We start from the raw sequence: 27,715 nt of genomic DNA, 5'->3' as shown, positions 1-27,715 counted from the left end.
TTCAAGAATTGATACGGGATGGCTTAGCGGAGCTACGTATGGAGTGTTAGTTAGGCCGGGAGAAGATTGCATAGGAAGAGGAGACATACAGTTCGACAATGCAATTATTTGTGCTAATATCCAAAACTTTCCCTCCGAATTGGTGAGTCAGGTGGGTAATTGCTTCAAGATGCTCATGTTTATGTCTCAAAGCTTCGCTGGCAGCTAAACGATTGGGATGATAGTCTGCAGCCCTGGAGAGATTGCCGTTGACCCTATCCATTTCACGCTTTTGCGCACCTTTGTCTGCAGAGGCTTCCTGGTTTGAGGCATTTTCTGATGACATGGAAATGGACCCTTCAGGCGAAGTCATTTCACTATGGTGTTGCAAAAGCTCTTCAAAAACCTCGGGACCCAGGATGCTCACTTTGGCTAGAAGAAGCTCTCGTTGAACCAAAGCGGCTTCGGTGTAATCCAGGACAGCCCAGACAGGAACCAGGTCGTCCAATTGGCGGCGGGCTTGTTCAACAACGCCATCCAAGCCGCGCAAAACAATGGTCATGCGAGATAAATCTTCCACCTCCGTATTGCATACGACCAAGCTGTCGATGTTGAAACCACGCGCAGCGAGAATACCGGATATCCGAGAGAGCACACCGGGCTCGTTTTGCACCAAACAATTCAACACATGCCGCTTTGGAGGTTTCGTGGAAGGCACAGGAGTCTCATAAAGAATCGAAGAAACGGCAGCGGGAGCAGACCAGGTGGGCGAATTTTCCGCAACGGGGAGAGGAAGCGGAGATCGACGGTGCAGGGCTTTGTAGGCGAGCGCTGAAGTTGAGCTTGATGACAAACGGGTTTGGCATCTCGGTTGATAGGGCTTCGCCAGTCGGCAAGTAATGCTGGCCACAGAATTGCCCTGGGCGCCGTGTGAAAATCGTGCAATTGAAGTGCGAGTTGCCCTCAAGGCGAAATCCAGCCGAGAAGCCATGGTTGAGGGGCGCTTTGGATTTCTCCTCCGCTGAGGAGGGGATTCCTCAAGAAAGGTTGATTCCACGCAATTCCAAGCTCCGGAGACGTTGAAGGAACTGTCGCTATGCTCGCAAATGGATTTTCTTCCCGCTGCTCCAGCGAGCTCAAAGATACCAAGCCGTCACCACCAGCAAGCAGGGCGTGCAGGGAGCTTGCAGTGACTTTGAATTTATGGGGAAATCCCTGCTGGGCAGCTGCGCGGTGAGTCACATGGTTCCGAGATCGGCCGCCATTTTGGGTTTGACGCCTTGCTGTTTATGGTTTAGAGTTGTGCACGAGCCACGTAGTCACATGACCCAGATAATGTCACGGCACCGATGACTAATCTTTGAGGTCATTTCGCAAATTTGTCCCGAAATCGTCTTGTTGATGATCAAAAAAGCACCGCATGCTCTCTCCTCCTTTGGCTGGACGAAATGGCTGACAGCGAGCGACGCACCAAGCGATCTCGGTTCGACCAAACGGAATCTGAATCCCGGAGATCCCGATTTGATCGACGCTCCCGTTCTCCTTCGACACGACAGTCTGAATCCGCGCGAGAAAGGAGCCCTATAAGCCGACAGCCTCAGAGCCCCGCAAACGATGACAAGAGAAAGCCCAGCACGCCGTCTGATCCCGCTGCTGCTGCAGGTCAGTGCTACAAGATGCCCAGGCCCGGATATCCCTAGATCTTCGTCGCTAATTTAGTGTTGGAACAGCGATGGCTGCCGCCAAAATCAAGGCGCAGCTAGAAGCCCGTGGGGTTCAACAATCTAGCACTCCGCCCGTCCGTTCAGTAAGTTTTGGCTCAAGTTACTGCTTTCCACTGCGATCCGCTGACGAAGACGAAATAGACCGCAAGCCCTTCCGTAAAATCTCCTTCCTCGGCCACGCAACAGTTCCCAAATCTCAATGGTGAGATCTATATCGCGGATGGAGATTACATCAAAGACATTGAGGTCAATGACCTTCGGAACCGTTATACACTGACAAAAGGCGCGACGCAGAGAATGGTAAATATCTCTTATCATATCCGCTGATATTCCCAGGCCCTACCACGGAGCTGGCGATGCATGCATATCGCTGATTCATGGAATACCATCTCCTTTGTTTGTTATGGCTGGCGGTTGAAAGCTTACCCAGACTTTGCATAGCTTCTGACACCCGCTATTTTGCAACTGCTGACCTCCATTGCGTGACATTTAGATTAAAGATGAAACTGGCGCCGGTACGGCACTCCTCCACATATTATATTATCAACCCTTTTTGTGTGTTTGGGAACAGATTGCTCATGAAATTTCAAGATGTCACTACTAGGGGAAGCTATCTCCCGGATAAAAGCATGGCAACTCCTTCGGTAAGTCTGGAATCAGGTCTTGCCTTTGGTAGGAAGTGGGCACGGCTAATACACGGCTCGATCACTAGAACCCGCCGCTGTACCTTCATGTAACGAGCACATCGAAAGAAGGACTGGAGAAAGCTATCGCCAAGATCGAGGAGCTCATGAAGCAGGAGTTGCCGGATCTTGTCGACCAACGAAGATTCCAACGTAAAGAGCGCGAACCAGTTGAACGGGACGAGTTCGGCCGTGTATGTTGATAATTATGATTTCCTCTTCTTGACTATGAGCTCACCTCTTTAATAGCGTAAATGGCCCGAGGAACGTATCCCGATTGGGCTTGAGTCGCTGCCCGGTTTTAACCTCCGTGCACAGGTGGTAGGTCAAGGAGGCCAATACGTCAAACATATCCAACAGGAAACTGGATGCAGGGTACAGATCAAAGGCCGCGGATCAGGATTCAAGGAACATGGCACCAATCAGGAAAGCGACGAGCCCATGTACCTTCATGTTTTGTATGCATTGGGCCCCCACAACAGATCCTATATAAAATGATGGAGCTAACTTATATAAAGAGGCCCTGACCCCGTTGAGGTGCAAAAGGCCAAAGAACTTTGTGAAGACCTGCTGGCAAACGTCAAGGAGCAATTCGAACGATTTAAAGAGCAACCTCCTCCACAACGTGGTTACGGCGGAGGTTACGGCCAACGCGACCGCCAACACTATGGTGTCGGCTATGGCGCAGGTGGTGGAGGCTATAATAACCAATCTCCCCAGACTCCCTCTGCCATGAGTCCGCCAGCGGCGAACGCACCGGGAACAGCACAAGCTCCAGGGGCCGCAAGCACAGCAGATTACAGCGCTCAATATTCGCAATATTATGGGAGGGAGCAGATCCGTATGCCGCTTACGGAGGGTACCAGAATTATGTTGCCTATTATCAGTATATCAACAGCAGGTAGCCGCTCAGCAGCAAGCTCAAGGAACCTCCGCGTCTCCGCCGCCCCCTCCACCTGCCTCTGAGGCCCCACCGCCGCCGCCGCCACCGTCATCTAACACTCCTCCACCGCCTCCTCCTTCAGGTGGATACAACGCTGTATGTTCGACCTAGTCACTGAAAAAAAAAGTCTCTAATTTGTTCTTCTAGGTCCCTCCTCCCCCAGGCTTATAGGCTGTCGAAGCACGGATGTGCTGAGCTTCCCCAGCGAAATGTACCATTGGAGATGTGATTTTATAGTAGCTTTGATCGGTGTTTAATTAGGCATACTAAAACAGTTAGTGAAAATGGAATCAAGCGAGGAAGACAAAATATCAAAGCCAAGTTCACCGGGGCTACTGTACATTATTTAGCTTTATGTCCTTGTCTCCTGCTTGTACGCCTCATAAGTTAACAAAGGGAATATTGCTAGACGCTACAACCGAGCCCACTGAGGTTCACATACAGTCAGAATTGTATGAAGTAGCTAGTATTCCTTTTAACTCTCTTCTACCCAATTAGTCCACAGCCCTAGCGATGGAATCGCAGCATCCAACATCCCCTCGCTGAACGTGCCTTATATACCGTACATGTTAGCCAAAACACGCAGCCATGATAACCTGTTTCCGTCTTCGTAGGTACGTGCGTGTATACCCGACTCATTGCCAATCTGAGCCGGATAACGATGGAGGCCATAAGCGATACTTTGTTTTTTCCTATCCAAAGCCTTGGGGCCTTCCTTGCAAAAGTCACAAGCGTAATCACAACCAGGCCCTGTTGTTCCAGATACTTCACCTGGGAAACGCTGCCCTGATGGCTCGGATGTTTCAAGCTCCAGATCCCCAGAGAATTCCCGGATGATCTCATGTTTGCAACGAGCAGTATCCTCGCAGTATCGGACTACTTTTTCAAAACTCTCTAGCACGGTATGCCGGTTTCGGAACTTGTTCTTCATCTCTTCGCTGAGATTGTCGTACGCGCGTTTGTGGTCGGCTGCTGTGTCGTCTACCATGGGCAACCCTGCGCTAATCATGGTAGCGTCCAGCATCCCGGCGTTGCAATCGCGCAAAATGCGTTCGATGACGCGTTCCCTTTCTTCTGGGCTGTAGTACACCAAGGACACTGCTGCGTGGCCGTCTCGTCCCGCACGGCCAGATTCCTGGACGAATCCTTCGAAGCTACGTGGTGGGGTCCAGTGGACGACGAATCGGACCTGTGGATTGTCAATTCCCATGCCAAATGCATTGGTTGCAACGACGATGTAAAAAGCCGGATGCTCCGATTTACCAGCATCTTTTGAGCGAGTCTTAAACGGAGCCGTCCACACGGTTTGTATACTAGCACGCTCACTTGCTGGGAGACCGGCATGGTAAGCAACAGCTTTTATTTTGGGGCTGATAGAGGCGGAGAGCCTTTCCGCGAGGTCACTGGACATGGCTCTCACAGGGACATATATAATTCCAGACATTGGGGGTGGCTGAGGTTTGACCTGGTCGTTTGGACCTTGAGTTTGCGCTGCGAATCTAGCAATACGGCGATCATGGATGGCTTTCAACCAGGAAAGAAGGTCATGTGTTCGATCTATCACCGGCTCTTCAGAGTCGTAGGAATGTTCTGGAATATATCTGACTTCATAGTGAATATTAGGGCGTGCAGAAGACGTGCAGAATTTTCTCAAAGTGGTCGGGTCCAGACCAAGCAAAGAAATGATATCGTCGCGAACTCGTTTAGTTGCGGTTGCTGTTAGTGCTGTTATTGGGACGGTGGGATTTTGTAGTTCTCGTCGAAACCAGGACAACGCTTTATACGCAGGCCGAAAATCATGACCCCATTCACTGACACAATGTGCCTCATCGATTGCAATTCGATTGAGTTCCCCTTGAGAATGCACCTGTTTGACATGTTTTCTGAATGCTTCTGTTTGACAATATTCTGGGGTTACGTAAAGGAGACGGATAATAGGGTGACCGGAGAGTATGTCTGCGGTAATCGCTTTACGTTTCGATTGAGGAGTAGTTGAATTGATTGTCGCGACGGGTATACCATTTGCTTCAAGGGTAGATACTTGGTCGACCTATAGGACGGTGAACATCCGTGTCCATATTTTTTGAGATAATTCTCAGCAGGATGAGAAACATACCATTAGTGACAAAAGTGGCGAGACCACGATCGTGACTATTTTCAGCATTTCTTTGTCAAATCACTTCTCTAGATTGCGCCGAAAACATTCCACGTACTCCCATGTGAGATAACTGCGGGTAGTTGATAGCATATACTCTTTCCAAATGACGTGGCGGCCTGGAGGAAGACATCGTGGCCTTCAATCACCGCTTGGATGACTTCCCGTTGGAGGGGCCTGAAGGGATAAAAGCGTATTAGACTTGACACCGCATTGCCACATTCACGAAAGGGAGAATCGCACCGAAAAGCTTTCTTTCCAAAGACGCGCCGCAGGGTAAAGTCGACATCAACGCGCTGGTGTTTCATTCCGTCGCCATAGTATTGAGCGCTCGGTGGTACTATCTATCTAATATCATGGTTTAAAGTGTTCTCCTTGAGAAGAATGTCATTATTTTACTCGAGGATACGTTTTGTTTTCCTCTTGGTCGTCGCGTTCCAACCCACGGCCGAGTCGCGATATCATGTGACCATCTGCTTGTCCATCAGCGCAGCAACGCGCAACGGATAGACAGCCAGTTGGCAGCTAACAGGCAGAATGGATGTCTGTACTTCAGACCACGTTGAATGTATTCCCCAACCTCTACTTTTACCGGAATCAGCAGTGATATGACAATATATGTGTTTAACTTCAGTACAGCAAGGGCCTATTTGGCGAAGCTCCTGATAATAACTGTCGAGTGATTCAAATATTCTAATATTTTGATCTGCGCTAATATACATTCTCCGAATTAACGGAAGAATACATGGTATTGTTGTGTGTACTCATGACGTTGACATAAAACGGCGGCACGTAGCTGTGCTCTTGAACGCCGTTACATTTTCGCTACTCCAGCTGGCAGGAGGGCGTTCAAAACTCTGTTTACAAGAATAATATCCTTCATCCTTTGGTCGTTCGGACGCCAAAGCGGCTTGATCTGCTCCCAGACGATATGTACCGCCTTGGGGCCACCACAGGCAAAGTGTGCCTGGAGGATCGCAATCACAAGTTTCCGGCCAAGGAAGACTCCGCGTGCGTTGAAATGGTCCTCGCCTTCTTCAGGATCCTCATCTCCTATGATGTCGAAATCCTCAGCACGGAGTGTGAGGACCTCTTTGACACCTAAAGGGTCATCCTCATCCAAATCATAATCTAAATGGGTCGAATCTTCTTGATCGCTTTCGTCTAAAGTATTCAGAGACTCCAGTTGGTCTGGGCTTAACGGTGCTTTCCACTCGAGTTTGGAAATTCTTTCTCGAACCCGCGGAAAGTCCTCCTCTTCTGAAACCTTCAGGTCACGCAAGAATGCCTCCCATGCACACGTCAGTCGTCGGTAATTCCAGTGAGAATCCTTTGTGGCACCGTGTCTTGCAAATCCTTCAAACAAAAATAGATATACCATCCCTTGCGGGGGCAGTTTGAATGTATTTTCCAAATCTTGTAAGAATGTGAGAAATTTTTCTAGGTCTCCAGAAACAAATGCGTGGTATGATAAAAATATATGGAACGTCTTCGAGTCAGGTATTAATGGCACAGCTGCTTGTATCGCACGATGGTGTTTCGGCAGCTTATCATGAAGGTAAGATGCCATGCTATAAATCCGGCTCCGGTACTTATTTGCCTGCCGATAAGCAAGGTAATTGTCTGATGGTAGTGGTGGCAGTGCTGCGTGAGAGTCGTCCGGACTTTCGATGAGTTTGAGGTGAGCATTTTTCATATTGTCATACATCTTCTCAGCAAGCCCTATGTGTCCTGTGCGGATTAAGGCAGACATTACACAATTCAAAACCGTCGTGTCGACAATCTGTCCCGCGTTGACAAAGTCATGATAGGCTTGCCGGACTCCGTTGGCATCCCCTCGTAGTCCCCAGTAGAAAATCCGCGCCACCTTTCCGAAACGCGAGAAATCGACGCCGCGATTGTGCATTTCTAAAACAATTTTTTCTGCGACGTTGAATTGCCCTGCTTTTATAGCCAGGTCGAAAAGGATATTGAATGCAACACTGTTACTTTCCGCTTTCCCTTCGTATTCCATTCGCCGCCATAAACCCAGGGCAGACTGGAAGGATTTTCTCGACACCTTGTCGGAGCTTTTTGCGGCGAGCGTAACTGCAGCTGTCCAAAGAGACATCTTAAGTGGGAGACCAGCACTGCACATGTCCTCGATGACGGAAAGATAACGCAACGAGTCGTTAGGATGTCTTCGGCGAGCGTTTGCGAAACGGTGAAGCAGCTTTTTCCGGTTCCAGAAGGAGAGGTAGGAGACTCTAGGTGACGGAAGACATCTGTATGCTCGAAAAACAACCTTGGTGGGAATAGAATCGTCTTGCAGCAAACTGATAAGCCGTCTGACACCCGGAGCTTCTAAGTTATCTTCGATAGAATCCCGTAGACCACCCCCGCCAAAGATTTGCATATCTGCGTTCGGGTTCGACAGAATAACCATTAAACCCTTTGTTCCCTCGACGTAACCAAAAACATTGTGGAAGAACGTGAACAAGTCTCTGTAATTCGGGTGTTGGTTTCGTCTCGCAGCCAAGTACGCTCTTGGGTTTATGGGAACTTCCGGCGGCAGTTCTGATCTCAGGGCATGATATATCAATGCTTCACTTCTCCGCAAACCAAGGATTCCGGGTGGCTCTGAGATTGTTGGTGGAGAAGGAGGTTGCGAAGTTTGTTGTACATTTGTCGAATCGATTGGCAACTGTGGGGGAGGGCTGTCGGTAGGAAATGAATCGGACGAGTTCGAGAAAAGACGCCTCGCACAGGGCGAATGCTTTTTGCAATACCCTGCCATGACAAGGGAATGGATGAAGATATCGGCAAGGGGAATTATACCGGGTCGCGGCCATTTGCGTGACAATTTTGTACCGGAAGATTGCAACGAGTGAGCTAGGATATGCGCCATTGGCTTGGGACCGGAGGAAATATGGCAGGAAGCTTTAAAAGGTATTTGCGCTGAAGCATACCTTTCCAAGTGACCGATGAGAGACATGAGACGGATCACATCGTGCCATCGAGACGGAAACTCGCGTCAACCAGAACTGGTGGTCACAAGGCGGGAAGAGAAGATCCACAACCGATCCGTTTTTGCAAAGCGGAGCGGTTCAAATAATATAGAGCAAGTAGCTTGAGGCCCAAACGCCCGCGGCCACTGTTCAAGATCTGATGTCGCGAAATATAATTTTGGAGATGGTGCCATTCCGTTGATTTGATTGGCTGGACCACGCACCGCAAACTGCCCCAGCGACAAATCGACTTTTTTGACGGACCTCTCTCTGCGCAACTGACACTGTTATCGGTCTCTCAATTGGCTTGCTATCAACACGGAAGCTCGGTGGGAATTATCTCTGGAACTGGAGAACTCGTTGACGTTCACTATACGATCCTTTGCGGCTCCCGCAGCTCTGGCGGCTCCCGTCTCAGCGCTATGGGGAGAATCAACCTGAACGCTCTCCGCGTGAGACAGAATGTTCTTGCACAAAAGGCATGCGGTAAAATATCACAGACACCATGCTGGGTCGACGTACTGTCCGACATCCCCCCTGCGACGGCGCTCGTGCGCAATCTTCCGCAACAACACCCCGTTATCCAGCAACGAGTCAAGACGTTGCCGGGAAAATCAACACCTCAAACAGTCATTGAAACGCGGGAAACTCCCCGCCACAAGAAGAAAAAGGCCAGCCGAATGTTCCTACCAGTTGAAATACGCTATGAGGAGGATCAGCTACGAAAAGAGTTCTTCCGAGACCATCCGTGGGAGCTTGCTCGACCAAGGGTGGTGCTTGAGAGCACTGGAAATGATCATGCCAGATACGACTGGTCCAAAATGCAGCAACCCGGAAAGCGTCTCGACGGTGAAAGGTATACTCTTTCGAGCGGCAACGATGATCTATTGAAAAGCGAGGGCTGACCATTTGTTCTCTAGTGTTGTACAACGCCAATTATATCTTCTGAATACCGTGCCGGATATCACTAAAGGTCAAGCCTACGATATAGCCCGCCGAGAGTTTTATCAGCTTCGATTACAAGAGGATGTTGAGCGAAGGGTGGCGCAGGAAGAAGCGAGAGCCACCGGCGCATACTTCGGCAAGGACGTGACGCAGGTCTCGATGGAGTTAGAAAATAAAGAGTACGATCGCTGGCGAGTCTGGGCACAAAAAGAAGCAGAGCAGCTATCGCAACGTGCCGCTGCTTACTCCGGTGCGAGCCTTGAGCTCAAGGACGACTCGGACGCCGGTCTCCTGGAGGGAGCTGAGCCTGAATTGGACGCACCTGCAGCTGAGATGGCACAACCTGTGACAGCGGGTCTAAGGCGATAAGCTAGATCAGGGGGCGAAAGGTCGTGATTTTGATTAGAAACGCTTGAGAGAAACCAAGTTTGTATGTACAATATATCCAACATTTTATTGGGGGGAGGGGAGCGGCATTTGTATCTATCCACGGGGTGAATACGGGCCATTCAAGCATCTTTACTGCCTTGCATCCTCGTCCCAGGCGATTCCTGCCCATCGCCTTCTCCTCTTCAGAGCCAAATTGATGCCAAGCCCGGGATTAGCTCAGCTCCACGTGACTACCCCGTTGGTGTTTCAAGTCCGGGCGCCACAGCCGTGAAGCAGCGCGAGAAGACGACGAGCAGAACGAACGACATCGCACTGTGGGAATCATCAGGCCACGCTTCAGGTTTCATCGAACCGCCGGCTAAGCAGCGCCACGGGTCTGGAGGAGCTTTTCGAGTGATGGCAGGCGGCTTACTATGCATGTTTTATTGGGTTCTTGAGCTGTCTTACCCTTGACTGTCTCAGCTTGGGTAACACGCTACACTGGCCTTCACCCATTGGATGTCCAGTTTGCTTGGAAATCAGGCGAGAACGCAGAGTCATCACATCGCCCTGACTGGTTACGGCCCTGGGTATGGGTTAACTACACCTCGAATCGACTTGTCAAAAGAATTCGCTCCCGTCTGCAGTGCTTTCGTCGAAACTCAAAAAAGGAATAAATTTCCCTGTCAATAGCATGTCGCCTTCCACCATTATACGCCGACCTTCGAGGCACTTCACCACGACCAAAAACCATTAAAGGAGCAGATTTCATCAGGCTGGATAAGCCTATTCTTGTGAAACGTCATTCGCTGGCAACCGGTGCCTTTTCATAGCCCGCTCAGCGCCATGAGCCGTACCGACGACACGGCACGGGCCTCTCGACCGGCTCGAAGCGACAATTTTGAAGAAGTGAAGGATGGTGGGGGATCTGTGTCAAACAATGGCCCTCCCGCTCGCGACGACACCGCGCCCGCGCGAATTAACCGACCGCACCCCTCTAAATTGCTCACTTGGGAGGAGACCTTGCACCTTGCCAAATGTGCTGTTGAGAATGGTCTTCAAGAGACGAAACGATCCTTGGGCGACAGTGAAGCAGTAGGAGATGTAGTGCGCCCCAAATTGACGATTGATCTTGGGCACAAAAATATCGGTTATGTCCCCGATGAGGTCGTGGATATCATCAAGGACGAGGTTGCAAGGTCAGTCCATTTAATTCTGGGCAGAATCATAGCTCCAAGGAGCTATTTTGTGTTCCTGAGCTGATCACCTGTATTCGACAGGTTGTCGTTGTCAAATAACTATATCGACCGTATCCCTTGTCGCTTCCAAGAATGTATCCATCTTCGGTATCTCAACATTAGAGCGAACAACTTTACGGAATTTCCCAAAGGCGTAGGTGTTTCCAGAATGTACCCCGTTTATTAGAGCGCATGGGCCTAATATGAAGCAGGTATTTAACCTTTCGTTTCTCGAAATCCTCGACCTGAGCCGGAATAAGATTACAAAAATACCCGAAGAGATACGGAATCTCACGTCTCTGCGAGTTCTTTCAGTCATGCAGAACCTCCTAGAAGACCTCCCAAGCGAACTATCTGATATGAATAAACTCCAAGTGTTGAAGGTGTCCGGCAATTCCCTAAAATATCCACTGAAACGGATTTTGGATATGAAAGAAGCCGATATCACGGTCACTGAGATGACAGATAATGAAAAGGGAAGCGCATTAACCGCCGAACTCAAGAGGTATCTGAAAAGCAGGCAGCTTACTTTACTTGATGTTGACAACCTAACCGACATAAGGTATGCCTTAAATTTAACGATCTAACTAGCTATTACTAATTGTTTCATAGCGACAGTGCAATGGAAACGCCGAAACCCCCAAAACGGGGTAATCGTTTTCCAGTTATTCCTAGGACTAATGGCACGGATGCATCCCAAGATTCGAAATCCCCATCATACTCGCGGCCCCCTCCAATTCCTATCCGCTCCCATCACCGAATTGCATCAGGCCAAAGTGGTTTCGGACACAATGGAGTTAGTCGATTCAGGTTTCCTTCCGCCAGTGAACGGAACCGAAGTAATAGTGAGGGTGTCATCCAAGGCCCGAGTTCCCTCCATAACAAACGCCTGGGTATGGTTAGTCGAATGAACGACCTCGGCACACTTGATGAAATCCGTCCTTATCGAAACAGCCACTTGCGTGGTTTAAGCCATGGCTCACTGTTACGAAACCAACCCAGTGCAAATTCAAATGGCAGCAACTCCTCCAGCCCAGGTAGCCCCAAGGAGCGCAGGCGATTGCGAGACGGATTTGTTCGACGCATGTCAAGTTTACCCGAGTACAAAATTGAGAAGAAGTTGAAGATACCCATCATCGAAGCCGCTAGGACCTTGCTTTATTCTCTCTATCTGGTTCACCCTCATATATCGTCGTTAATCAACGTTATCAGGGCCGAGGAGTTTCGAAGAACCAGTCTAGAAATTGTTTTCTATAATGCATCTACCCACATTGAACAACTCAATGAAGCGTTGGAGATTGCCGAAGGGGCAAATTTGAGAGATCCCGATACGGTGAAGCGGCTGTCCGATGCTGTCAGACATGAATGCGATACATGCATCAACGCGTACATCCACGTTGCCACGCAATTCCGTCACAATATTTCAAAAATAATATCACTTGTTGACCCGAAATACGTGCGCTCCTTACTGCTCATGATTTATGGGAGCGTTGCTGAACTTCGCAATGTGCACGTTAACCTTGGGGTTGATCAAAAACGAAAGAAACAACCAAGCGCAGTGAAACAGGACATCCTGGAAACGGCCAGGAAGGTACCTCCCATCAATACCAGTGAATACGCAATCACTCCTCCAACCAGAGAGCGTCCCCCACCGATGAGACGACTTCGGAGTGAGACCACAATTCACCAGCAGAACCCCATTATTCAGTCCAACCAACCAACTTCCCATGTCACGAACGGCTTCCCGGGCCCTCCAAACCAGCCATGGCTTTCATCCCTGAGCATAGGTACACGAAGTCGATCCAGTAGCAGGTCCAACACCCTCCTAACTTCGTCGGGACCATCATCCCTCGCGAACACGCCTCGGTCTGGTGAATCCTTTGGCACCCTTTCGGCCTCCACTGTCAGCCGTATCAACCCGATGACCGGCCTAGATGAGTACGAGGAGGAAAGGATCTTTGAGAAGATATTTGTTCAGCTCACAGCCGCCTACCGAGCGGTGTTGCAAGCCGTTCCCGTCGCCTCTCATCAATTCTCCCAGTGCCTTGAGCTAGCAGAGGCGACGCGGGCCCCGCAACCAATACATTCTTTGCTGAGTAAACTAATTTCTCGTTGCCGTACATGTATTGATGTCGCTGAGGCACTTCAAATCAGGCTATCGACCATGAAATTGAAGGAGCCGGGTGGCGGGATGAGAAACCAACGTGAATTTTGGCAGTTATGCAAAACTTTCTTGCAGTCATTCGTTGAATTGGTCATCGACATGCGAGAGGCCAAGAATCTTCGTTTGCTTCCTCCCGATATAGTCGCCATTCTTCGACCTGTTCAAAAGGCAAGCAGGGAGGCAGGAAGGCTGATTGATACCTCCCCTTGGTCATATCTCGCTGAACTGAATACTTCGAATCCGTCGACAATTTTTCCACCATCGATCCAACCTCATCATGTGCAATCTTATTCTAATTCAACGACGGGTTCTGGAACTACCGGATCGCTTTCCCTGACAACCGGGTCATCCCCACAGTCCATTGCAATGCCAGCGACACCGTTAAGTGCTGCCTTGGGTCCTGCAGCGCAAGCTACCGTCCCTTCGGCTCCAGTCAGCGCATGTAGTGACCGTTTTTTCGCGGGCAACCTTTACGAAAGGGCGGATTCATTGCTTTCCATGTCCGGTCCGGCACCGTTATTCATCCGTCGATGACGGTTTTCGACCTATCTCGATGGCTACACACCAGCTTGACGTCCAAAGCACACATTCCTAGTCACATGGCTACTGCCTCGCCATATTTGTCGGAGTTTCCTTTTGACCCAAAGATCAACGTCCATTGTAGGTGTATGCCCGCCTGCTATCTCAGTTTTCAACTGTTCCTACCTATTCTAGTGATGATTTTACATGACTTAAAGCACTTCACTTTGATTCACCATATTGTTTAATTTTGCAGGTGTCATTTGGCACAATAGTGGGCTTAGGAGTTTAAATTATAGGGCTAATCTCATTTTTAATGATGGGATATGAGTGGTGTTTGGTGACCAAGGTGATAATTTTGCAATCTCTCTATTTATGAATTATCTCTCCAAAATTTGAAGCGTTGATTTGAGAGCAATTTTTTACTGATTTCCTTTACAGCATGTGATGGGGTAAACATGAGTCAAGAGCGCCAGGGCATTCCAGTTCTCTGTTTTCCTTTTTGTTTATTGTTTATCGCTGGTATTAGCTTTTTGGTGGCCCCTGATATGGCCATACATGGTGTACTCTGTATAGAAATAGGTATATGTTTATTTGGATGCTGCTACTCCGCATTTCCCCTGACCTTACTGAATGTATCAGGATCTACCTCAAAGATAGAGCCTTACAAAAACGAAAAAATAATTTGAGAAAAAGATTATAACTACCAAACAATATGGGATAGACGCCCACTTCCGCAAAATTCGCCAGTCCACCATTCTAAATATTACACGAAGGTAGGAAATAAAAATTAGCCAGAGTCGGTGCCTTGGCCTCGACTATCTGGGGTTCCATCCCAATAAAAACCTGTAAGTATGATGTTCTTCAAGTAATGCCACATTTCCTTAGACTGGTCCCTAGGCACCGCATGACCCGCCTCCTTGAAGCGATGATATGTTAATCCCCGTTCCCACGTCCACACACCCGCTTCGGAGCCGTTCCACCCCCCCTTGATATCTCCCTTCCTGTCGAGATTCACATTAGTGCCGAAAGGGAGAGTCGGCCGGGCTTTGAAACCCTGCTTTCCGTTCCAGGTCATATTCTGCAGAACCAATTCGACGGCGACGTGGTTGATGACCATGTCGAGTTCGCCCTGGAAGATATGGACGGGGATCCTGTGCGTTGTGAGGATCGAAGGGAGGATCGACTGGGTGGGTGGGACGGGTTGGATAGATGGAGAAAAGAGGGAGTCCAGGATGGTTTGATTGCACGTCTCGAAGCGATGCGGAGTGGTGATTCCCGGGTTAGATGGGCGGATGTTGAGCGCGGATTGGACATCGGCACGATTCAGATATTTAGTCAACGAGCTCAGCGGATTCGGGGTTTTGCAGTCATAGTTGATGTTATACATGCTGTAGCAGCGTTTTTCTCTGATGGTTTCGATGTGATCGCGTGCAGTAGCGTAAGTGGCGCATCGCCCGTAGCACTTGGAGTCAAGGATTGAGGAAAGGATCGCTTTCGGATTGTTGGGTTTAACGCTGCAGCTTGTGTCGCCGGTAAAGCCGGTTGCATTATTCAAACTGGTTGGAATGCCGAAGTGGCCTTTTGGTGGATAGTGCGCTGCTTTTTCTCGCACTGAATCAAGACCACAAATGTGGTCTGCTTTGGCGAACGCATCCACAATATCCGGGGCAACACCGAGCTGTTTGGCTTTCTCTTTGATGTATGCACCGGCCGTAACATCCGACATCGCAATGTTATTTCCTATTGCTCCGTTTCCGATAGCGATGGAAGTCAGGTTGACCGGAAATTCTTTGTTGTGCTTGAGAATCTTCTCAGCAAAATATGGAACGTAAATGCCACCATATGATTCCCCAATCAGATGGGTTCGCTTATGGCGCAAATGAGGAAACACGGTATAAAATTGTTTCAACCAGCTGTAAAAGAGCTCAGTAATCTTTAGGATATCTATAGCCGGAGTGGGGTAGGTAGCTGTAGAGAAACCGGTGCCAACGGGTTGGTCGATGTAAAGAACATGGCCTAACTTAGTCCAGGAATACGGATTGCGCTCGAGTTGACTTGTATCTCCGACAAAAGTGAGGGGCCCGTTTTCAGCAAAAGCTCCAATCATGGACGAACAGCCAGGACCGCCGTTCAGCCAAACTACAAGAGTAAGGAGAGTCAGTAATCGTCCAAGAGCTGCTGTAAATTTGCAGGGCAGACTCACTAATCAAGCGATCGTCATATTTCTTATTTTCGGTCTCGAATAGCCAAAAAAATTGTTCGTTGCCTTCAGCCACCCCAGGCACACCTATGCGGCCTGCCCAGCTGGGAGGAATAGCCGGGGCATTCGGAAGCGACTTGACCACATATTTTGAAGTATCATTTAGTGGCACTGCTCTTTTCCAACCAGGTACGGGAGAGCCATCCTCATTTAGAGGAATTGGGACGAAGGTCGTCCTCCAACTGATTCCTGGAAATTTTGGAGGTGGAGCTGCTTCGATAAGCCCGGCCACGGCAAGAATCGCGGGAAGAAACGAGTTCAGGGGCATTTTGAACTTCTCAAGACGAGGAGCCTAGCGACAATCGGTCACGATACGCTTCAAAAATTCAAGGAATCAACTTTGATACGAGCCTCTGTTGGGGAAGGAGCTAGAACAAATTTATAGCAACGTGGGAACGCCACAGGACGTCGGGCCATAAGGCAGTATGCATGTGGGCATTTTCCGCGCGGCGGGCCGATTGATAGAATGTAAAACCCAGTGAATTTTATTGTAGTGGCATAGAGGGAAAGGGTTTGTTTCCCCGAAAAGGGTATCAATAAGACTGCAATAGCCTGGAGTCTGGCCTCCAAGATCCGAGCTCTTTTTTTCAATGCTGCTATGGAGCGAAAGAGCTGAGTTCCGGTTATTGAAGTGAGCGAGGATTCGATGCCCGATTTTGTTATTATCCTGATTCTCGTAACTCTAGTTACTGTCGTCAAGATTGAAGTGCTATTGGATGCTGTTTTCGGCAATAAATGCTGTGTTGTGGGAGGAACAGCACTTGGGAGAAGAAAACAAGGAGTAGGAAAAACGATATCGCGATTGAGAAATGTCTCGAACTGACTCAATCAAAGAGAAATTCTAGAAAGAAATCATGCATAAAAAGCCAGCAAGAGAGCCCCCCATGCTTATGTATGTAGGCATGGAGTTCTTTGGTGAGCGATCTGCAAATCGCATGATTCAAAATCGTTTGTCCACGAATCGTAGAATTCTCGCGGCGCATATTAGTTACTCTAAATTTGGACGATTGCAGAAACGGACAACACATGTCGCACAACTAGAAAACCGCATCGCCCGACAATTCTCAAAACTAGCAGCGAGTTCACCGCCTACCTCGAATCTTGAAGGAAAGGTGCCATAATTTTGATTTCGAGATACAGGTGAACGCCGGTCCCGAAAACGGCGGCTGAGAGACCAGCAACAGAATCTCGGAGAATTCGTTATGCAGGATGCAAATCAAACGCGGATTTCAGGGCAAGGCCAACCAATCAAGTAAAAGACCAGATAGAACAATGCTCCGAGAGAATAAGAAGTACAAAGCCATAGCATCTCAATATGGGCCTAACGGGGACAGTCGCAGGAAGCACGTTGCGGCGCAGGAGACCCATTCGACTTGGATCACCTGGTTCGCCACAGTGAGGCAGCAGAGCTAGTTAAAATGTATACTGAAAAGCGACCTCGACTGAATGTAGGTCAGAGGATGGAAACCCAAACTCAGCCATCGCAGATATTTCGAGCGACCGTTCAACTGACAACCAGGGTGAGGGAAGGTCAGAACAAGTGCCACGACCAAAGTCGATGATTGCTGCGGAGCTGAACAACGAATCAGCCACATTAGCAATGGGACAGCATGCATTCCCAGAGACACTGTTGGATGATCGTCGTATGAAGATGTCAAAGCTCAATGAAGAGAATGAGATGCGGTGTGTAGAAACGCCGCCGTTGCCGCTTCGGGAATGGCGTCTGCCTCGCCGCTTTTGCGCCATCACACGCCGCTCCAACGCCGTCTTGGCAAGGTCGATTAAAAGGGCTCACGTATAAAAGCTATGTATGTATGGTGTTGGTCATCGAAAGAAGGAAACATGCACTTTCAAAGCTGGGAAGCATAATCGGAGCAGTTACGCCATACGAGCCCACCGCTTTCACCGACGACGAGCTCGCCAAACACAATATCAAGGTCCTACCTTTGGACCTCGAAGACCCATCGACGCAGAATCCTCGTTTCTTCAAGCCATATCCTGAAAATGAGCTTCCGACAATTCCATGGTGCTCCGGAACTATCCCCCTTCATTTGTCACCAGACTACCCGCTCGATGAGCAGGCAGGAAACTGCGGGCGTTTTATAATCTGTGGGGCGTTGGCAAATTGGAGAAGATATTACTATTCAGTGGTCTTCACGCGCGTAAGGAACGATATTTCAACTACTTTTCTTGGTTATTAGATGTTGATCAATCTGGCATATGTTCGTAGGCTCACCTATCTGTACCGTGGAGATGCTCCTGGTATTGTCCAAGAGTACGAGCGATTAGATACGGGGCAGTATACCTGGGGTGTTGGAGAGCAGTCTGAAGTCTCGGACCATACCAAGCATCCGCATTGCAAATTTCATATCCGCCAAGGTACCGACCAGAAGAGTCATTGAGACGCAACGAAATCCGTTCCATTGCAGGCATTATGGGATGGAGAACGAACCAGGCAAAATACAATGCATTTGAAACATTCCCGGTGAGTTTTGATCTAATTGTTATCCACGCAAAATCTCTATGCATATGAACTTATGTTAGTCCTTCATACAGCTACAGGCTCTGTCCCTGTTTGGCCCAATGGCTCGTTTGTTAATAGCGCACTTTGATGGCAATCAGCTTTGTATCCAGAAAAGCCGTTTCTACGATTTGTCGGGCCCCAATGCCGTTGAGACATTCAATTTATTGGCGAGATGGCAGGCAAGCAGTCCTGTTGGTGATACCAGGACTTCATTGACTTTCGACAAACCCCTTACAGCATCCCCAAGTACGCAATCTCGCAGTACGTGGAATGCCAAAGAAATGAGAAGACAAGAGTAAAGAATGGCTTCTTAGAAATGTTACTTATGGCATCCCCCTAAGCTTTTTACAGTTATCGGTTTTGCAATAAGCTAGGAGCTAGAAAGAAGATGAGAGAACAGAGATTCAGCTATCTTTGTATTTTACACGCCGGCTGATGATAACGCTTAACTACTTCTCCTATCCGGCATGGGAACCAACCAAACCGTCAATACTGTTGAAAAATATTACAATTGGGGATATCTAATATGGGAATTGGAAAACAAGGAAATATTGACGATCACGCCCAAAAATTAACAATTTGAGACAACATTTGAAGAGAGAAGAGGCTCAAAAAGAGGGAGAGAGATGGACTGAATCAATCCTCGAAGAAACTTAAAATCGCCCTGATACCCCTTGTTCCCAGTCCACGCTTCGGATATGCAATGTAAACCGGTTCCTCATGGGCTCCCAATTTGGCCCTAAATTCCGTTTTCCGGTTTAGTTTGAACTGTTTGACAATCGCATCATATGTTGTCGACAGCACTTTTGCTTTTGCACTGCTGAGATTATGGCCCGGAGTCAAGTGTGCCGTAGCCCCGCCGCCAAAAGTAAGTGATTTAACCCCCGATTTCGCCGCTGTTTGAATGGCGTGGGTGACGATGTATTCGATGGAGCCGGATGGTGAGCCCGGAAAGTCCAAGCTATATTTGACCTGCATCCCATTCCTGGGGGAGAGTTGTGTAAGCGCGACGAAGGAACAGATCTTTCCATCGCGGTCGGTAGCATAAAAGTATTGTCTGTGCCGCTGGTCGCGCCAAGGGGTGATTTGGGATAGATGGATCTGTGTTCCCTTGCGGTTGGAAAGCCAGTCTTGGATACGGGCGTCGATTTTCCGCTGGACGTTTTCAGGGACAGTCTGGCCAAATCTGAGGGTGGTGACCTTAACGCCGTTGTTTTCAGCCTGGCGGATCTTCCGGGCTATTTCACCGTCAGAGGCTGCTTGATTGCGTGCGGGGTCGACGCGTTCTTCGGCGACGCAAGACAGACTCCGCCAGCCCAGCCTTTCGCCCAGGATATTTTCTACTTCCACAGAGCAGAGAATCCAGATAGGCTTGAGTTTGGTTTCCTTCTTGAGCCAACGGAGGAATTGCGTGACAATTCTGGGGTATTGACTGCTGTCACAAAGCGGGTTGCCGGCGATAATGGCGTAGCCGTGGGCGGGGACATAAGAGACCGCTGCGCCGGTGGCAGCATCTCGCCAGACTTGGAAGCGGTCGTCGAACCAAGATGTCGACGTGGCATCACCATAATTTGCGATGAGATCTGCTAGATCTTGAAGCTTGCGGTCAGATGTCTCTTTGACTTTCTCCGACTTGGAATCGTCCTCCCATGGGGGATCAAGTGTTGATGCATCTGGGTGTCTCAGCAACACAGGCTGATCCTGCGCGGGGAAGCTCTTGGGATCACGGTGGAACAACGAGGCAAGGCGTATATTGCCCAGCTTGAGAATCAGCATAAGCATTCTTTCCAGACCAATACCAGCACCAGCATGAGGCGGAGCACCCCATCTGAATCCCTCCATATACTCCTCCATAGAGGCGGGATCTATCCCCATCTTTTTCATGCGCTCCTCTAACATGACAGGGTCATGAATACGTTGACCGCCAGAGACGATTTCTTGACCTCGTACGAAAATATCATACGAATTGGTGAACCGGCTATCATCAGGATCGGGCATCGCGTAAAAGGGTCGTGCGGCAGCGGGGAATTTGTCCATGATATAATAGTCGGTGTGATACTTTTCTTTGATCAACTCCCCTAATCGAATCTCATCGCGGGTTCCAATGTCCTCCTGATCTGAAAACTCCTTCCCATCTTCAGTTCGCCAGCCAGATTCGTTCAGCATCTTGATACCCTCTGAGAAGGTGATAATTGGAGTCTGGTCCAGCCACAACAGATCTTCAGAGGGAAATTGGTGCTTGATGATTTGCACTTCTCGTCTGTGTCTGTCATAAATCGCGGTAAATATTGCCTTGATCACTTGATCAAGGACGTCCAAAGATTCATGGTAATGCTCTTCGATGACCATTTCCATGTCCAAGCCAGTGTACTCCGTCAAGTGTCTGTGAGTATTGGAATTCTCTGCGCGAAAGACAGCTCCTATCTCGTATACTCGCTCAAAGTCTGACGCGATCGCCATTTGTTTCGCGAGCTGTGGACTTTGGGCTAAGAAGGCCGGTCGGCTGAAATAGTTTACATTGAACACGCTGGCTCCCGATTCGGTGGCCGAGCCCTGTAGCTTCGGGGTGTGTATCTCAATGAAACCATTTGCGTCGAGCGTTGAACGAAAGTACGAGGAGATGGCGGATTGAATGCGGAAAATGGACTGAGAAGTATCTGTTCGAAGATCAAGAATGCGGTTCGTCAACCTCGTCCTATCTGGCACTCTAGTTCGCCTGCCTTCGATCTTCTCCTCGTCTGCCGCGGGCAACTCGGCTTCGTAGACGCTGAATGGAACTGGCTCTTCTCTCCGGACGATGACGTGAAGTTCCCGAATATGGAGTTCAATGTCGTGAATAGTAGTTCCAATTACAGGAACCTCCGGTTTGCGAAGTATACCCTTCACTCTCAGTATCGAGCCCACACGGATATGCTCAGCCCACTGCACCATAAGCGTGGATATCTCTCCTTTAGCCTCCGTAAGGACCCCTTGCAAAGTGATCACCTGCTGGCGGAAAACAAGAAATACCAATTTTTGGCCCATGCGACGAACAACATGAAGCCGCGCACGGAATGTGATCTCTTGCCCGTCCATATCGGACCTGATTGACTCAAACTTGGTGAGGTTCTGTCGGGTGCGGCTCCTTGACTGCATGAGGGGCAGGTCCCCGTATCGGGCTCTCATTTCCTCGGTTTCCTCCTTTGCGGCCTGTTCATCTCTTTCCTTCTTCTTCACAAGATCAACGCTAGAATCTTCGCTTAATCGAGACCGCGATTGCGACTTGGCTTTCCGCCGTGCTTCACGCCTGAGTTCTTTCCTGCTCATGTTCTCGCTGTCGTCGCTTGTGTCGTCACTCGAGTACACGAATTCACGGCCATGCACAAACTGTGATATACTCTTGCGAGGCGGTACCAATTCCGTGTCTGATAGACTGACATTTTTTATCTTTGAAAGTGCGTGTTTGATCGACATGGTGTCTTTGTGATAGTTGACCTTGCAGCGATGGTGCTGACTGTGTTTGAGTAGGCCTTGGGGCCTACAATATATATGCTCAGTACGGGCGTAAACTGAAGGCCACCTTATCGTTTAGTTGAATTCGGCTTCTGGAAAACGAGAGCTTCGCCTCGAGGTATGAATCTGCGAAGAATACAACGGAAAGTTCTATAACTCAGCGCCGACAAGTCGGAAAGTCAGCTCAGTCGGCACAAGTGAGGTCCGGGGCGTACGAATCATCAACACAAAATGTTGGGGAATGGGGCGAATTCACCGTACTTTGGCTCTTCTCAGTGGAATCGTTCCTGAGGGGCGAGAGATAATGGGAAAGATCCGAGAAACAGACAACTCTATAGTTGGTACGCTAAACCTGCGCCACGATCCAGTATGTTTTGGTACGATGTCTATGGTGAAAAGGGAAATTCTCTCGCAAAAGAGACGGCTCCGAGGGCACCGAAGTAGTTTTATATGGCAAAGCACTGGGCGAGCCGGGGGGTTAGATCATCGCAAGGGTGGAGATTTCTTTTCCTTCTCGATCCCGGCCACGCTAACAGGCACAAGCGTGCTAAAAAGTGGCGTAAAAGCTTGAGCAGTCCCCAGCAGAAGAAATTCTGAGCGACAAATCTTGGCTTGAACGCGGGAATGCGTGTACCTATACGGTCTTTTGCTTGTACTGGCAGTGCACTTGAGAGTAACTGCAGCGCTGTAGCAGAAGGCTCGCAATGTGAATCCCACGCCGTCATTGCAATCGCTGGCGACGTCCAGCGCGATCGAGATGACCAATTTAGTGCGAGTGCGAAATCAGCACGGTCGTGACGTCACGCGCGGGAATCCCCAGGATACGATGCTCATGACGTCACTGTTGCTTACAACGCCTAGGGACACCGAGGACACCGAGATCACCGTCGTCGCGAAGAGTCGGGAGCTTTCGGGCAGGGCGACTGAAGGGATAACCACTAGTTATGATCTTTAGGTGGTGCTTGATCTCACGTAGCTGGCTGTCCCTCGACTCCAAGCAGATCGCCATTATATGCTATAGATCGTACATACTGTCCCAAGGATACATTGTAGATGACAGTACAAAACAGATATAGAGGCAGAGGGACGATTGACAGTTTACACACTAAATGATTCAGATTCGTACCCGGGGTGACTGGGGGCATGCCTCGCCGCCAACTTCCACATGAAGTAGTTATGCAACTGGCCGTCTTTTACATTTGTCAGCAGATCTTTGCGAGAGCATTCCATGTCGGCAACGAATGGCTAGACGCTCCGGAGCGGTCCTGAGCTTGATCAAACGAGCGATCAGAACACCTTGTTAGTAATTGTGGCTTGGTTGAGGTTGACAATGGCAATAGAAGGGAACCAGTCCCGCCCATGCTAATAATGACATGCTGTCTTTCCACCTGTGCAGATTGATTGTTGTCAGGGAGCTTTTGGGGCCCGCAAACTGCAAGCCCGCCAAAGCTTGGCTTTGAGTTTAGTTAAGGCCACAAAGCCAATTGCAACGTCATCCATCCAACTGACACGCCTGGGCCTTTGTAGTTACCAAGCTCAACCCCTGAGAGATCAGGATATCAGAACTGCCACCCCCCAGATTTTCAATGGCCCAGGTGTTCCAGAGAGTTATCCTGCGCCCAGCATGACAGCATCTCTTGATAAACTTGGATTTTGATCGCAAATCAAGGCCTCGTTATTGGACGAAGGCACGAGTCGCGAGCCGAGAAGATGGATACATCATCATGGGCTATTCAAACGAAGTCTTCATATATATCGCTTCGCATCTGACTGGTGAACCCGCCACGACTCGACAAAATATTCAAACAACCTGAAATATCTTTCCATGCTCAGACTACCCAGAATCAGCGCAGCGAACAGAGCCGTGAGCTCGATATTACGCCCCAGTATTTATCCAAGCACACTGCCATCTCGTCAATTTTCCGCATCGGCCGCCGCCATGGGCCTCTCAGACTCTATTATAAAGGACCACCGGGAATTGGAAGACTATTACAACCAGATCGTCAATGCAACCGATGATGATACCAAAATCCGGTATCAGAATCAGTTCACTTGGGAGTTGGCACGTCACTCCATCGGCGAGGAGTTGCTGGTTTATCTCGCCTTTGAGGAACATTTGGGCCAAGAAGGCAAACGGATGGCGGACAGAGACAGACAGGAACACCAAGTGGTATGACTCCGCAATTGTAAATACGGTGCAAAGATCTTTCCTAACCCATTCACAGGTCAAAGAGCAACTGGCGGAGTTTCAGGGCATGAAACCCACCGACGCAAACTTCATCCCCACGATCCAATCTCTCATGGGGAACCTAAGCAAGCATATGAAGGAAGAGGAAAACGAGGACCTACCCTCGCTGGAGAAGGCTCTATCGCCGGAAGATAGCGATAAGCCTGAGAAATCATTTAGGCGAACAAAGATGTTCCTTCATTTCCCCGCTCGCAATCCCCATGGCACCGGATAAGCCACCCCATTGAGACGGTCGTTGGTCTGATGACAGCGCCCATGGACAAAATTGGGGATATTTTTAGGAAGTTCCCTCAATAAATAATTCTTGCAAATGAAATTGTTTGTATTTATATCAGCAAAGCTCCATAACAGGATGTAATATCGCATTGGCTACATTTGCACCACGGTCGAGTCTTCATCTTTGTCATCTCATCTTTGACTGATTCGGTATAAAGATGTTGAATTTCCTTCTCTCCAGCAAGCAAAGTAATTTCATTTCATGCCATTCCTTCCGATTAACCGCTCTACCACATTTTGGGCAACGAGGAAGAACACCAGAACCGTAGGAAAGGCAGCCAAGGGTAGCTGCGCGCTATTTAGGAATTTCATGCTACCCTTTTAGGGGTTCGACTGTACCCGTCTTGGGTACTGACTCCATGACGCTAACGCTCCCGCCCAATCCCACCATCAAGCAAATAGCCAGAGTCTAAAAGGCAACTTAGGGAACGGCCCAGTCTTCATCCATCAACACCCCGATATCGAACGGCATCATCTTCTTACGAAGATTTAAGGTTAACCACAGGGATCAGATTTGAAAATGGACAGCGAGGCGCCCGGCCGCGCCCGCAGGCTTCTCCAGCAGCTCTCAGAGTCAGACCGTCCCATCGCTGTACACTTCCACAAGTATTGATGCTGGTTAGGAGCCGAGTGCGAGGAAATTTCACCGACCTTACCTTGATTTGTGAAGGGAAACGATTAGCCGTCCACAGGCTTGTGGTGTGTACTCAGTCAAAGGTGTTGCAGGCTGCGTTTGCGCGGCCATTCGAGGCATGAGGCTCCGACTATCTTGCATAAAAATTTACTAACTTGGCACCACAGGAATCGTTCTCGGGCGAATTCGTGATGAAAGAAGATTCGTTGTTGCTTGTTGAGAAGTTGATCGACTACCTCTATACCACCGACTATGAAGATGTGGTTAAAGAGATTGATGACCATCTGAATGAGAGCCCGTCAATACTCCAGGTAAATGCTAGAATGTTTGCATTGGGAGACAAGTATGACGTCGGAGGCCTCTGCGATCTGTCTGCTGCAAAGTATGCAAGAAGGCTGAATCAACCCGTTGATGGTGTGGAGTATTTGGAGTCTGTCCCGGACGTGTACAATTTAACTGCGACGGTTGTCAAACCACTTAAGGTGATAGCCAGCCAGTTCGGCCGAAAACATATTGCGGAATATATGCTAGCACCTTGGTCCCGCAAATTGTGTGAGAGGGTTTTTACCGAGACCCCCGAATTCGTAAGGGATGTCCTCAACCTATATATAGAGTCCCCTTTGCAAGGCTCCTGCAGCACCTGCGGGAAAGATAAACCAATGCAGCCTACACAGTGTCGATGTCGGATGTGTGGCAGGACCGGAGGCGTTGTGACCGGGGTCCAAGGCGGATTTCCTTGAATCTGAAAAACCTTAGTATAACAGTTGATTCACCATAAAGATCCTCCATAACCATTAGACTACCGCTACTGCTTTTGGTAACTGTAAATCACAAAGCTACGAATTTCCGCTACGGGTCAAATGACATCCGCGCAGGGGACCGGTTGGGATAGGAAGTGAGGAACGGAAAACCCCATGTTCGTGCTGCCTGGCACTCCCTCCACTCGGGAACCCGGGGAGAGTTTCCTCGCGACTTTTATGTATCGCTCGCTTTGTCCTCGTCGCCGTAACACCTGTCATCGTAGGGAGAAGTCGCGGCAGGCTCATATCGAGGAAGCCCGCGTGGAAAGCCTTGCGAGTCCCAAGGCTCTTTGGATGACTGCTGGACGTGTCGAACCATAGGTGATGCCAGATTGGAAACAATGTCATGAAACTGAGGCTGCACACGAAGCTCCTCAAGACACCATGCGGTGTACATGCCAAACCACTGCGTTAAACCATCATTAACAGGAAGTTTCGTGAAGGCTAAATCGAGCATCTGGATTACGGCTAACTGCGCATCCATGTTGTCTGGCCGTTGGATCGATTTAAGCTCTCGAATAAGCTTATCTGAGCACAATGACGAAAGGCCGGGGATTCCGTAGACATGAGCGAATACGTATAGTCGTAAATGGCAAAGCAGTTGATGGTTATCATCAGTATCATCTCCTGTCGTTGCCGTTATCGCCGTCGCATCGTACTTTTCCTTATGGAGATTGATACAGTCGGAATATTCGCCTTTGTATGCCCATTCAATGAATCTGAGTAGTGTTCAGACGCTCGTATCTTTAACTACATATCGTCTCTCCACCTTTTCCTTGCAATTATGTTTAAAAGCTGCATATATTCTCCCGCCTCTCGCGCATAAAAGACTTTCGTGAATCTTGAATCTCTTCTCGGAGTTCTCACAGCAGATGTCAGTTGTTCCGGATTCTAGAAACCTGAGTAAAAAGTTAATATATAGTTAGCGCTTGAACGTCGTGGAGAAAACAGTGCTCACTTAACATAGGGAACTGACAGTCCCCGATCTTTCGCCATTGCTCTGTAGTCTATGGATTAAACGAAGTTGTAAAGTGTTTTCCTGACAGTCTGGCTCATCGCCCAGTTTTATTTACCGATCCCTCCGTAGAGGATAAGGAAGTGCCCGGAGTGATGACACGAGGATCTTCTGATTCTGTGTTCCTATTGGCAGGTCGCTGACTGCAAGATTTCAAAAAACCAGGGAAGCGGCCATTGATATGAGCAAGACACTGCTTAGCATCTATCATACGCATTCCAACCCTGAAAGAAGGCAAGCTTTACTACTAGAAAAAGCGAGCACGGACAGAATGCAGGAAGGATCAAATTTGTGAAGAGTCCACTGAGTCAGGTACCAGAATGCTCTGTTGTATCCAATCTTCCACGGCTTTTGATGTTGTGGCTGCATGGCTCCTCGGTGACTCATTAGGGGGTGGTGATTCGTTATCGGATTCATCAACATTCATCCACTCGTGGTTACTTATTCCTCGCTCCCGTGGGGGATATCCATCTATTCGGAGCCAGCCAAAGATAATTCGCGTAGCATTTTCTGAGGCTGATTCTTCTTCGAGATTCAGAGCTTCGTATCTAATGGGCGTATTTATTGTTGGGTGCCGTGCTGGTGAATGGGCAGGTATAGTGGTTTCAACGCAAAATGGATGTACCAGTTTACCATTTCGACACGCCCAATGGCAACCCGGCATATGGAAACCGTGACCGGTACACTGGGGCATGAAGACGGACTTCAATTACCGCGGTTTCCATTTGCTGTGGTACCTAAAAGGAATCCATGGGAA

At 49.0% G+C, this 27,715-nt stretch overlaps 13 protein-coding genes across 13 annotated transcripts in view; 7 read left to right on the top strand and 6 right to left on the bottom strand.

The window, feature by feature from the left end:
- Window position 1: 1 nt before the first annotated feature.
- On the bottom strand, window positions 2-970 carry UREG_06791 (acetolactate synthase small subunit; the record flags this gene model as incomplete). Its single annotated transcript, XM_002583778.1, has 2 exons — window positions 2-32; window positions 90-970. The coding sequence occupies 2 exons, from the start codon at window positions 968-970 to the stop codon at window positions 2-4; spliced, it is 912 nt and encodes a 303-aa protein (XP_002583824.1).
- Window positions 971-1,427: 457 nt separating this feature from the next.
- On the top strand, window positions 1,428-3,440 carry UREG_06790 (uncharacterized protein; the record flags this gene model as incomplete). Its single annotated transcript, XM_002583777.1, has 10 exons — window positions 1,428-1,641; window positions 1,710-1,786; window positions 1,845-2,003; window positions 2,197-2,218; window positions 2,295-2,347; window positions 2,416-2,580; window positions 2,636-2,707; window positions 2,768-2,844; window positions 2,905-3,227; window positions 3,274-3,440. The coding sequence occupies 10 exons, from the start codon at window positions 1,428-1,430 to the stop codon at window positions 3,438-3,440; spliced, it is 1,329 nt and encodes a 442-aa protein (XP_002583823.1).
- Window positions 3,441-3,882: 442 nt separating this feature from the next.
- Window positions 3,883-8,260, bottom strand: UREG_06789 (uncharacterized protein; the record flags this gene model as incomplete). Its single annotated transcript, XM_002583776.1, has 5 exons — window positions 3,883-5,379; window positions 5,446-5,480; window positions 5,543-5,661; window positions 5,728-5,828; window positions 6,422-8,260. The coding sequence occupies 5 exons, from the start codon at window positions 8,258-8,260 to the stop codon at window positions 3,883-3,885; spliced, it is 3,591 nt and encodes a 1,196-aa protein (XP_002583822.1).
- A 633-nt stretch (window positions 8,261-8,893) lies between these two features.
- On the top strand, window positions 8,894-9,785 carry UREG_06788 (uncharacterized protein; the record flags this gene model as incomplete). Its single annotated transcript, XM_002583775.1, has 2 exons — window positions 8,894-9,327; window positions 9,392-9,785. The coding sequence occupies 2 exons, from the start codon at window positions 8,894-8,896 to the stop codon at window positions 9,783-9,785; spliced, it is 828 nt and encodes a 275-aa protein (XP_002583821.1).
- An 846-nt stretch (window positions 9,786-10,631) lies between these two features.
- UREG_06787 (uncharacterized protein) lies at window positions 10,632-13,721 on the top strand (the record flags this gene model as incomplete). The annotated part of the gene is made up of 4 exons (XM_002583774.1): window positions 10,632-10,984; window positions 11,066-11,177; window positions 11,236-11,585; window positions 11,642-13,721. The coding sequence occupies 4 exons, from the start codon at window positions 10,632-10,634 to the stop codon at window positions 13,719-13,721; spliced, it is 2,895 nt and encodes a 964-aa protein (XP_002583820.1).
- Window positions 13,722-14,496: 775 nt separating this feature from the next.
- On the bottom strand, window positions 14,497-16,237 carry UREG_06786 (uncharacterized protein; the record flags this gene model as incomplete). The annotated part of the gene is made up of 2 exons (XM_002583773.1): window positions 14,497-15,848; window positions 15,913-16,237. The coding sequence occupies 2 exons, from the start codon at window positions 16,235-16,237 to the stop codon at window positions 14,497-14,499; spliced, it is 1,677 nt and encodes a 558-aa protein (XP_002583819.1).
- Window positions 16,238-17,241: 1,004 nt separating this feature from the next.
- On the top strand, window positions 17,242-17,770 carry UREG_06785 (uncharacterized protein; the record flags this gene model as incomplete). The annotated part of the gene is made up of 2 exons (XM_002583772.1): window positions 17,242-17,364; window positions 17,489-17,770. The coding sequence occupies 2 exons, from the start codon at window positions 17,242-17,244 to the stop codon at window positions 17,768-17,770; spliced, it is 405 nt and encodes a 134-aa protein (XP_002583818.1).
- Window positions 17,771-19,129: 1,359 nt separating this feature from the next.
- Window positions 19,130-21,946, bottom strand: UREG_06784 (uncharacterized protein; the record flags this gene model as incomplete). Its single annotated transcript, XM_002583771.1, has 1 exon — window positions 19,130-21,946. One exon carries the CDS (start codon window positions 21,944-21,946, stop codon window positions 19,130-19,132), a length of 2,817 nt encoding a protein of 938 aa, XP_002583817.1.
- A 343-nt stretch (window positions 21,947-22,289) lies between these two features.
- Window positions 22,290-22,940, top strand: UREG_06783 (uncharacterized protein; the record flags this gene model as incomplete). Its single annotated transcript, XM_002583770.1, has 2 exons — window positions 22,290-22,352; window positions 22,677-22,940. 2 exons carry the CDS (start codon window positions 22,290-22,292, stop codon window positions 22,938-22,940), a joined length of 327 nt encoding a protein of 108 aa, XP_002583816.1.
- Window positions 22,941-23,924: 984 nt separating this feature from the next.
- UREG_06782 (uncharacterized protein) lies at window positions 23,925-24,447 on the top strand (the record flags this gene model as incomplete). The annotated part of the gene is made up of 2 exons (XM_002583769.1): window positions 23,925-24,155; window positions 24,211-24,447. The coding sequence occupies 2 exons, from the start codon at window positions 23,925-23,927 to the stop codon at window positions 24,445-24,447; spliced, it is 468 nt and encodes a 155-aa protein (XP_002583815.1).
- Window positions 24,448-25,029: 582 nt separating this feature from the next.
- Window positions 25,030-25,731, top strand: UREG_06781 (uncharacterized protein; the record flags this gene model as incomplete). Its single annotated transcript, XM_002583768.1, is given in 4 exon segments — window positions 25,030-25,115; window positions 25,133-25,208; window positions 25,311-25,625; window positions 25,675-25,731. The coding sequence occupies 4 exon segments, from the start codon at window positions 25,030-25,032 to the stop codon at window positions 25,729-25,731; spliced, it is 534 nt and encodes a 177-aa protein (XP_002583814.1).
- Window positions 25,732-26,118: 387 nt separating this feature from the next.
- UREG_06780 (uncharacterized protein) lies at window positions 26,119-26,939 on the bottom strand (the record flags this gene model as incomplete). The annotated part of the gene is made up of 2 exons (XM_002583767.1): window positions 26,119-26,662; window positions 26,902-26,939. 2 exons carry the CDS (start codon window positions 26,937-26,939, stop codon window positions 26,119-26,121), a joined length of 582 nt encoding a protein of 193 aa, XP_002583813.1.
- A 302-nt stretch (window positions 26,940-27,241) lies between these two features.
- Window positions 27,242-27,715, bottom strand: part of UREG_06779 (uncharacterized protein) — a gene marked incomplete at both ends in the record, with an annotated part of 2,930 nt that continues 2,456 nt past the window's right edge. The window contains one exon of the mRNA XM_002583766.1: window positions 27,242-27,537. Coding sequence (XP_002583812.1) covers window positions 27,242-27,537 — 296 coding nt within the window. The remainder of the gene's footprint in view (window positions 27,538-27,715) is intronic.

Source organism: Uncinocarpus reesii, genomic scaffold (genome assembly GCF_000003515.1).
Source record: "Uncinocarpus reesii 1704 scaffold_4 genomic scaffold, whole genome shotgun sequence".
Classification (NCBI taxonomy): domain Eukaryota; kingdom Fungi; phylum Ascomycota; class Eurotiomycetes; order Onygenales; family Onygenaceae; genus Uncinocarpus; species Uncinocarpus reesii.
Note: the sequence above shows the minus strand (reverse complement) of the source record. Positions and strands in the feature narration are given on the sequence as shown.